General features: G+C 37.0%; 1 protein-coding gene and 1 pseudogene across 5 annotated transcripts; both read left to right on the top strand.

Moving 5' to 3' along the window:
• LOC147286311 (uncharacterized) lies at positions 1-5062 on the top strand. Of its 5 annotated transcripts, XM_086242745.1 has the most exons (3): positions 1-225; positions 430-1700; positions 4498-5062. In XM_086242745.1, exons 2-3 carry the CDS (start codon positions 445-447, stop codon positions 4574-4576), a joined length of 1335 nt encoding a protein of 444 aa, XP_086098871.1. In that variant the 5' UTR covers positions 1-225; positions 430-444; the 3' UTR covers positions 4577-5062. The 5 variants fall into 5 exon arrangements, with proteins under 5 accessions (XP_086098871.1, XP_086098868.1, XP_086098870.1 ...); XM_086242742.1 differs by having other exon boundaries at positions 1-1700; XM_086242744.1 differs by having other exon boundaries at positions 1-1700; positions 4314-5062.
• Positions 5063-9723: 4661 nt separating this feature from the next.
• On the top strand, positions 9724-10863 carry LOC147286310 (sugar transport protein 1 pseudogene; annotated as a pseudogene).
• Positions 10864-11290: the final 427 nt, after the last annotated feature.

The following is an 11290-nucleotide window of genomic DNA, read 5'->3' as shown; positions in this document are numbered from 1 at the left end:
TTTTCCACGTTGAACTCAACCCAACCCTTCTCATTTTCTCTCAAAACCAAACACTCCCATTTCATTGCTCATTTTTGGACAGTCACCTTGTGAGCTAGATAAGACCTATTTCCAAGCTTCAAATGATAAAACCAAAAACTAACGAGCTGTTACTCTGTGTGTCTAGTTTCTACCCTCCAAAAATCAGATCCATTCATTGAGTTATGAAACCTGTAGAGCATTCAGGTAATGTTCTTGCATGTTGAAGATTCTTTTTCAAATCCAAAAAAAGTTCGTACTTTCTTTCATTGCTCAACATGCAAACACATAAAAGTCCTTGTTTTTATCCTTGTTTTTACTCAAATACCCAGCCCAATAACCCATTACCCATTTACCTCAATCGAGCAGTCTGAAACCATTGCACCCAATCCATCTATCTCAATCGAGCAGTCTGAAACCCTAGGTATGGCGGAGGCGAGGAAAGCCCGGGCAGTGCCGCGAATGCAGAAGATATTGGAAAGTCTAAAACTGGAGAAAGAGAAGAAGAAATCCGCGGCGCAAAGAAGCTTGATCGACAAGACCCTATACATGTGTTTCCGTGAGCACAAGAATGGTGGTTCGATCACATTCGTTATCCACGCCATAGAAATGAGCCATGTGTTGTTGTTATCCGATTCATCAAATTCAGAAACCTCCGATTCCAATCAAGTGGCTTACCTTTCCGGCATGAATCTTCCCAGCGATGTGGGTTGTGGTGTCTTTGGCTCCAAAATTCTCATCGCCGGCGGCTACAAAAGCACAAGTAAACGGCACCTGATGTTGGACGAACCCGGATTATGTCCGAGCAAGGGAATTTATGTGTTTGAGACTGATCCAACTGAGGATCCGAAACCGAACATCAAGCCCCGTATCTTTGAGAAGTTTCTAGGAAGCAAAATTGATCCCCTGCTGGTGGAGCTGAATGGAGAACTGTATGCTCTCGGCACTGGCCTCTTTGAGGTATATCCAGATCCGACTTCGAAATTGACCTGTTTCGAGGTATTTGACCCGAACAAGGGGAATTGGTCGTCTCTGCCAAACCCTCCAGTTTTCGACCCCAACTCAGACTTTTATAATCGTTGCCCTTCTTTATTCTCTTCTCTAATTGCGGGCACCAACATCTTCATCTCGACTCCAGATACTGCCGTGTTCCGCTTCAACGTCGCCGGCCGGAAGAAAGAATGGACAAAACACTCTCCTTTGTGCTCTGGTAAACCTTTTCCCTTCGACGGCGAAACTTTAGTTGTGGACAATGATGGTGATGGTGGTTTCCTAGTGTTTGCATATAGTATTTTTCATACACCTTCGACTATATCAGTCTACCTCATGTCGTACGGATATGATTCTTTGATAGCTTTAGATACTCTGGAGCTGCAACATCTAGGTCCGTTTCCTCCTCACTTTCTTTCCCCACAATCCTATAGATTTATCCATCTAGAAGGTCGAAAAGTCTGCCTTGTTTTGACCAGACTCAGGGGGCCATTCGATTTTGAATTTCCAGATGAGTTTGAGAAGATGTGTGTTCTTGTTTTGACATTTGAATATGCACTTACAAAAATGAAATCCGGTTCCTATTCAATCACCACCCAATCCCTGGGTACTCGCATTTTTGAATACAATACCAGGCGTTCGGAAGAGTCTCCTGATACTACTTTTGCAGATGTGCTTGGCGGCTTTGTGCTGTAAGTTCTGTTGATTAATTATTATTTGCCTTGCCTGAGTGATTAAATTTCTTTAATTTACTTTTCCTTCATGCCTACACTACATATCCCTTCCATATTTAATTTCTGTTTTTAATTTTGTGGCAAGCTTCATGTCCAGTTCATAAACAATGACTGTAACACCAAAAAATAAAACATAAAGATTGAGAAAGGTAATGAAAGATAGGGTGAAAAGAATAAACAACATAATCAAATTTCAATGTAGAATCAATATGTAACTTCCTTTAATCCCTTGGAGGACACAAGAAGCATCACTGATGTCCAATTACAATTAGGTAAGATGCATATGAGGAGAAGCAAATAACAAAATCTTAGCAAAAGTACATTTACAAAACAAAACACATCTATCATCTTTTTAATAACCAACAATTTTTGAGTTGGTTAAGCTCACAAATGTAACCGACCTTGCAAGAATACTTATGACTGAATATGTAAACTATAAACAATCACAGAAAATTTACTCCCCTACTTGGTCATTAGGTAGTTATTCTTCTACTTCTAGCTAGCATTGCTATTCCTTTTAGACCCCCTGCTGTATATCTAAACCTCTGAACAAACTGTTTAATGGGTTCTTCACTCTTATATGTATGGACTATGCTAATTTCAATTCTCATACTGTCCAACTGACAACAATAAGGCCTTCTTTTTTGAACTCTCTGCCCTCGCCTTGCACAAGATACACCAGTGTGGAGAAAAGCGGACATAAGGCCTTCTATTTTGAAGCTGATCGCAGGTGTTGACCCTCCCATGAACCATTAACCAAACCAAACCAAGACTTTTAACTTTTAATTCATAGAATTATTTGAAACTTGTATTCTTGTTATTTTACAAATATAGTCTCCTCATATTCAAATTTCAAATCCATTTCTGATTATATATTTATATTCATATTTTAGTGCATGTATGCCTAATAATTACAATACACGCTGCTTAATTTCTAACTATAGCATACATAGTCAAGGCAACGCTAACTTTTTCAGCCTCATCTAATAGATTTTCCAACATTTTAAACTTAAGCAGATACCTTATAATTAAACCAGGACTCTATATACTATCTGCAGCAAGATTGAATATCAATTTTGATCAACGAATAAATTATATGTACTGCTAAAGATACAACTTCAAGATGTGATTCTTTTCATTACGAACATCAATAACAACAAGTGAATGATATCTACTGGTAACGATTATTCAACTTCAAGATGTGATTCTTAGCTAGACCAAACACTTTACCATCCTCTTAGTTGTCTCTTTCCGTTATCATACCTGCAGATTAAAATTTAAAACTTGCTCTGTTATACCTCCTAATTAATGTGCGTGCTTAATTGACTAATTGCTGGGAACTGGCCAGCCACTTAGTTTACGGTAGACCCATTCAGCCAAACTAAGATATCAATAGTGAGAATGCTGAGGTGAGAAATGAGTCAGATTTCTATATTTTGCTACTCTCAAAATTTGCCTAGGCAAGGAAGGGGTTATATGATACTAACTACTTGACTTGTATAATTCATTGCGTGGAATGGAAAAATAAAAAGAATGCAAAGCTGAATTTCATTGTCTTTAAGATGTTAATTAACTCTTTCTTTTCTTAAAATACTTTTGCATTTAGTTTATAGGATTAACTGCTTCCTTCAATTCAAGCATAAAAGTAATGAAGAACAAATCAATAATAAATCTGAAGTCACAAATCAATGCCATTACACCATAAATCACTCCTAGCGAAAATGAAGAAAAGCAAGAAAAGACTAAAGTTGTAATTCTAAACTTGAGAAAACTTAGTTGAATCGGGTTCATAAAATTTGCTTTCAGTGCCAACTTTACTGAGTAGGATCTATGAACATTGCAAATTGAATTAGGTCAGTCAAGTGAACAGACCCAACTGTTGGTTGTTTGGCTGCTATATAGAAATAGCTGGTAGTACAAGGTTTTTCTTAGAAACAGGTAGAACCTCAGTTGCAAATCTCATTTGTCCTTTTTAATTTTATTATCCAATAAAAATAGTAAAACCAAAATTAGTTAATAGTTAATAAATGTAATCTAGTACATAAATGAAGAAGAAAGGAAGTAAAAATATTACAGACATATTTATGTTTTTATATGTGCATATACAATGCAGTTATATGGTCTTAGTGAGCATCTGTCTTTTACTTAGAAAACCAATCTGATTATAAATAATATATGCACATGAATGGCTAAAGGGTAGAGGAAAGGAATATCTCTAAGAGATTGTTGAACATCCTAAACTTGAGCTGGATACCTTATAAACCTGGACTCCATATATTCTGCAGCAAGAAATTTAATTGCACTGAACAGATGAATGACACAAATTAATTAGGAAGTACTTACTAGAATTTTGGGAAGCAAACGGTAAATTCGTGGTTTGTATTGGCACTTGATACATTGTTATATTACAAACTATCAATCACTTGTGTCTGTTAAGTAGCGGAGGTTAACAGGCTAAGGTTTTTAAGTAATCAAGAATAGAAAATAGAATTTTGATGCTTGTTGATTGATTTAATAGTTTGAACCTCAAATTTAACTAGTTGGCACCTATCGCATGTGCTTGAACTACAGCTTGGTTGATGCACAAATGTACTTAGAGGTTGAATTTGCGAAGTGCCTATAGTAAAACAGTTGTGACTTCAATTGTGACTCGTACATATTGTATTTGATGTAATTATCCACGCTCTTTCATTGTACTGCCATTTGTGGATTAGTCTTGTGAATAGGATCTATTGGTCTTGCTGGTCTGATACAGAATGTTACCAGCTGCAACTGTTTATAACAATAGCAATCTCCAGATTTTACTTTACACTGCCCACACATTTGTTGTCTGATATTTGGTACTTTCTAAAACATAAATTGTTGCAATTACAAGCAACAATTGAGTGGAGTGAGAACAAGACAAAGGCTTTGGCATATAGAATTCGTTATGTGGTGGAGATGAAGCTGAATGAACAGTGAAAGCATCACAAGTTTATTCTGAGCAAGGATTGGTACTACCCCAATCAAAACACCAACACACCAGATTTCAATGCGGTGACCAGCATGTTTGCCATCGCTAGTGGTTCCTACTAGTTGCTCATTGTGAATCCTACATTGGATGTAACTTATGATGGAACAATATATTAAATTAACTTATATGAATATCAATCTCTTTTCTGTCCACAGATGATAAGGGTTTGATAAAAGATTATCATGTTAAGTTCATGCTTTTAGTCTTGTGAAAGAAACAAAGGGCATGTTGATATTTTGTCCATAGATGATTATCATTCATGCATAAAGATTAGGCTTATTAGCACATTTGTCCCCTGATTTTTAGGTTTTTCTTACTTTGCCCCCTCACATTTATTTGTATCATATAACTTCCTGAACTTTTATGTCGTGTCTCATATTGTCCGATTCTGTCAATTCCGTCTTAACTTACGTTACAAATGCTGATGTGGCGGGGTAATATCGTCTTTTCAGCCAATAAAATATAGTTAAAATTATATTTAAATTAATAAAATAATAAAACTTAAAATTAGAATATTATTTTAAATATAAAATCTTAAAATTTAATTAAATATAAATAATAATAAAAAAACCTCAATGCCCTCCCTTCACCCACTGCATATACCGACCAAACCCTTCACCCACTGCATATACCGACCAAACCCTTCCCCCACACCCTCCCCCACCCAGCCCATCCTTTTCCCCTCCAACACAGCCCCAGCCTCGATCCACCTCTCCCCTCACCCCAGCCCCTCTCATTCTCTCTCCCTTTTTTTTTTTTTTCCTATCTGTCCCTCTCCTCCCTATCTGTTTCTCTCTCTTTGCAGCCATGGCCTTGATGGAATCGGGTCGGGTTGGACCTTGATTTGGTGTGGCACGATGGCAGCCATGGTATTCTGGCTTTGCATGTCGACTGGGTTTCACACCCTGCACCCTCGCATCTCTCTATTTTGTATTTTACTTTTGATTTTTTGTTTAAATTTTAAGTTTTTATTTTTCAATTGCGATCAAATTGATGGATTCTATTTAGTGGTTGAATTTTGGTTCTATGGTGATTTTGGAGCTGTAATTTTGATTGGGGTTTTGGTGATTTGATTGGGGTTTAGGTGGATTGGTGGTTTTGGTGATTTGAGCATGATAACCCAGAAAAAGAACAAAAAAATGCTCATTAACTAGTGAGCATTTGGTGATTTGAATCATCATGATGCAGAAATTGAGATGAGAACAAGCTAGGGAAGGATGAGGAGAGAGAGAGAGAGAGAGAGAGAGAGAGAGAGAGAGAGAGAGAGAGAGAGAGAGAGAGAGAGAGAGAGAGAGAGAGAGAGAGAGAGAGAGAGAGAGAGAGAGAGAGAGAGAGAGAGAAGGAAAGAAATGGGTGGAGGTGCGCGGCTGACGAGGATGGTGGTCTGGCTAATGAGGGAGGGAGGGTGAAGATGGTGGTGGTGGGTTGCTATCGGTGGTCGAAGGGAAGCAAGACAGGGGTGGATGTGTTTTGATGATTTTTTGTTTATTTTTTTATTTATTTTTTGTTAATAATTTTTTAACTTCATTTTTATTATTTAAAATGTGGAAGGATTGCCAACATGGAGTGTTGGGTCCCACAAATCTACAACATGGCACAAACATGGCAAATGCTGGTTTTCTGTGGGTGAAAAGACGAGAGTATCTTGCCATGTCAGCATTTGTAACAGAAGTTAAGACGGAGTTAACGGAATCGGGCAATGTGAGACACGACATAAAAGTTCAAAGGGTTATATGATACAAATAAATATGAGGGGACAAAGTGAGAAAAAAATCTAAAAGTCAGGGAGCAAATGTGCAAATAAGCCTAAAGATTATTGGGGTTAAAGATTGATCATATTGCATATTCCATTGAACCCTTTGACTGGCAGGAATTTTTTCTTAGTGAAAGCGAGATTCAAAGATTACATTAGGTCTCTTAGATCATAACTTAGCTAGTGGCCCACTTCAATTAAGTTGTCTCTAGTGGCCCACTTCATCATGGAAAAGAAGGCTTATAGGCCATGGAAGAGCTCAAAAATAGGTACTTACTAGATTTTTCTACATCCAACGAAGTAAGCTTGGACTACGATTATATAAATAAAATAAAGGGTTTTTTTTAATTTTGGTATCTGAATTTTGGGTATTGTCTCAACTAGGTACCTAAATTATTATTTGTCATAATTTTATATCTAAATTTTTATTTTGTCCCAAATTGGTAAATAATGTGACTTTTGTTAAAAAATACTAATAAAATTTGGTCATGTGTGTTGCATATATCTTATACCTAAGGTCAATTTGGTCTATTCACGAGCCTAAGTTGACTAAAATGTGCTAATTTTGATGTGTTGTTTGAAAAAAAGTCATATTATGTACCAAATTAGGACAAAATAAAAATTTTGGTATGAAATTAAGACAAATAATAGTTTAGATACCTAGTTTCAACAAGTCCCAAAATTCAAGTACCAAAATTGAAAAAGAAGGACCAACAAGTAAGACTGCGCAGTTGTTATGCAGATGACATTGAGCTTAGCAATGATGAATTTGCTAGAATCGTTCTAATGGATGCCACCTTCATCATTGATCTCTTATTGCGGTTCTGTTACCACAAATTGCAAGATGAAGAAAATGATTGCATATTTAACGAACCTCATTTGTAACAAGATGTATGGTCTGACATGCGGTTGCAAGATGAAGAAAATAATTGCATATTGATTGGTATAAACTCTTCTAGTATCAAATCCAGAAGAGGTTGCTTGGAAGCCATGCATGCCCATATATCCTGAAACTAGGCTGATGCCTCTTCCATAGTGCAAGACATAACTTATTTAGGACTAGCTAGGTTGGGTTGGATTTCATTGACAATTTATGAGGATCAATCAGGAGCTATATGGCATTTGCATTGTTGAATTGTCATCCTTAGTTACTATGTGGTATATTCCCCCATTCGATGAAAGAATATGATTTATTTTCTCGTATGGAATTGTTCCACATGTTCTAATAATATTAGTTCTTGTAATTATATATATATATATATATATATATATAGTCCTTCACTTGAGAAGATGTCCGCATTTTACAAAATATGCGGATGTGGACTATCCGATCGTCATTCGGTAGACATCCGCTAGAGTACTCTGGTGACCAAACTTGCTACATCATCTGTCGACCAGACCAAAATTTGAGGCTGTCTATCGGATGGTCCACATCCGCAAATTTTGTAAAATGCGGACATCTTCTCCAGAGAAAATCCTTATATGACTCTCTTTCTCTCTCTGTTTTCTTAGATTGTGTAAATCCTATAATTGCCTTTTATCGGTGTTATTAAGACCATCAGTGAAGATTTTTTGTTGGTGTTGTCAAGGGAGCATCCCTCTGAATTTACCATTTACTGTTATATGATTGCTTGTTTTACTTATCTGCATTGTATAGAAGTCCACAATCTACAATTCTGTACACATCAATCTAGCAGAATAGCATCCAATTTGTATATCATACCATTTATGGGAACAATCTTTCTCATATGAGCACCCTCTCTTCTACCTAATGAGACACCTAAATAAAATATAAGAGCATTTACATTAATTAAAAAAAAAAAAAATCATGTCTATCCAAGCCTCGCTTATTAGCTAGGTGACAGGGAAGGGACAGAGATTTTGGGGACAGCAGATCTCTACCCCACTTTGGATGAAGAAACAAGGGAGGACGTGGCAGCGTTGGATGAAGAATCATTGTTGACCAGTTTATACTTGGTCTATCTCCACGGTCTGTCGTGGCAGATTTTCCCCTTGCAATTCTTGAAAACCAATACTCTGGCATACTGAACAAAACACAGCCATGCAACATAAAATTGCACCCATGATCACATAGAAGAAACGTACATCGGAGCCACTCAAGCTATGTTATATATAATTGTTATCCCTATCTTGGGCTACTCTAGCTTTTTATATAAAAAAAAAGGGTTTTTTCACTTTTGATATCTGAATTTTTGGCCTTGTCCCGTTAATTTCATATCTAAATTTTTATTTTGTCCTAAATTGGTATATAATGTGACTTTTGTAAAAAAAAAAAAATACTAACAAAATTTGGTCATATATGTTGCACATGTCTTATACCCAAGGTCAATTTGGTTTATTCACGATCTTAGGTTGACTAAAATGCCCTTAATTTTGATGCCTTAATTGATAAAAGTCATATTATATACTAAATTGAGACAAAATAAAAGTTTAAGTATGAAATTAAGACAAATAATAGTTTAGGTACCTAGTTGAGACAAGACCCAAAGTTCAGGTACCAAAATTGAAAAAGACCCTAAAAGAAAACCAGTCCATGTATTGTTGTAGATCGACAATCCAACAATAAAAGTAAACTAGGCAACAAATAAAGGTTCCCTAATTAACACACATAGTACAATCTGATGTTTACAACCACATTCGGTATATATATATATATATATACATATTATCATGACCACCCACGGCAGATACGAGTCCTATTGTTTGATACATAATTTACTTCAAAACAAAAAGAAAGATGGTTTTAGAGTTAAAGAAACTATAATAGATACAATCCTATTACAAGTAGAAGACTAATTCTATTACAAGTATAAGACTGAATAAAATACAAAGAATATTGAAGTTTACATGAGGCAAGAACTACGCGATTATCAGTGAGTTTTGTGACCTATTTTGCCAAGAACTAAACAAGCTATATATAAAACCATAAATTATATATTTATAGGAATTAATGTGGGGATGAGATTTGGATAAGATTAAGTTCTTGTGCTATGCTCTCCCTCTTTTGTCTGATTTCTGATTTCCAAATTGTACAAGTATTCCTCGCAGGTACAAGCTAGAGGTTTCCTCTATAAATTAATATCTTCTCGTCTAACACTTCCATTCATCTTTTAGCAGCATTCTACGCTTCTATTCTTCCGGTTTAATTTGTTTTCTTTATTGGTTTTAGAGTGAGAGAGTGAAAGAAGGGAACAATGGCTGGGGGTGGTTTCGTTTCATCGAGTGGTGTGAAAGAATATCCTGGTAAACTCACTCCTAGGGTTTTGATCACGTGTATGATTGCTGCTACTGGGGGTTTAATCTTTGGCTACGATCTTGGGGTTTCAGGTATATATATATATATATATATATCTTTTATACATATAGTTCAAGTTGCTATTGTTAGGTAGTTCAGTTGGAAAAGTCGTAAAATTATCCACAATGCATCCAAGTTCAATCTCCCTCCCGAGCTCCAAAAAAAAAAAAAAAAAATACACGTACATATAGTTCTTATGTTCCCTTTTCAATATTTTGGAATATTTATCATGCTAGAATGATGCTTACAAAGTATAGGTTGTTTAATTTTGGGGTTTTTCTTATGTATGTAGGTGGAGTGACATCAATGGACTCATTCTTGAAACAGTTCTTCCCATCTGTTTACAAGAAAGAGTCCTCAATCTCACCTTCGGATGATCAGTACTGCACATTCGACAGCCAGATACTGACGCTCTTCACGTCGTCGCTATATGTGGCTGCTCTGATTTCATGCGTCGTTGCATCATCTATAACCAGACAGTTGGGTAGGAAGATTACAATGTTCTTTGGTGGATTTCTCTTCTTATGTGGTGCACTCCTCAATGCCTTGGCTGTATCAGTTTGGATGCTCATCGTTGGTCGTATTTTGCTTGGTTTTGGTATTGGATTTGCCAATCAGGTAGGTAGCTAGACACATAATTAAATATATCTTCTTCTTCGATCTTTTGGTTTATCAATCATTTTGGTAAGCTTTTTCATTCTTTATATGTATGCAGTCTGTGCCAATCTATCTCTCTGAGATGGCTCCTTATAAATATTGTGGTGCTCTCAACATGATGTTCCAATTGTCAATCACTATTGGAATCCTTGCTGCTGGTATAATGAACTATTTCTTCTCTGAGTTCAAAGGTGGTTGGGGATGGAGTTCAAAGGTGGTTGGGGATGGAGTTCAAAGGAGAAGGTTAATGCAGCGGGCTTTGGGGGCATTGTCCAAATGGCAACTTCAAAAGGCCAGCGGGATAGAAGGTTGCTCGTTGCCCTGGCAACTCGGTGGTGGGACACGACCCACACCTTTCATTTTGACACAGTTGGGGAGCTGACCATGACCCCGCTGGACTTTGCCGCAGTCACCGGAATAAGGTTTAGTGGGCATCCGATGAAGTATGAAGAGGACGCCCACAAAGATAAGAAGAGACTTACAAGGTTATTTGGTAAAGAGTTTGCTCGGGCTGCGGATAAGAAGATGGTGTGCGAGGACATGTATACCAAGTATGGGCGGTTCGAAACCGGTACCCCCGAGTTAGAAGATCGGATGGTCAGACTTTTCATCCTCCATCTACTTGGCGCCACCCTGCTCAACGACAAGAGCAAGTTTGTGTGGCTGTGGTATGTACCAAGTCTTGAGAAGGTTGAAGACATTGGTTTATACAATTGGGGCGCACCATCTCTTTCCTGCTTGTATCGGAACATGGACGCGCGCCATCTCAAGGATAGAATAGGACCATTAGAGGCTTTTGGCGCGCATGG

This window comes from Dryas octopetala, chromosome 4 (genome assembly GCF_963921425.1).
Source record: "Dryas octopetala chromosome 4, drDryOcto1.1, whole genome shotgun sequence".
In the NCBI taxonomy this organism is placed as follows: domain Eukaryota; kingdom Viridiplantae; phylum Streptophyta; class Magnoliopsida; order Rosales; family Rosaceae; genus Dryas; species Dryas octopetala.
This window is presented reverse-complemented; position numbering and strand designations above follow the sequence as displayed.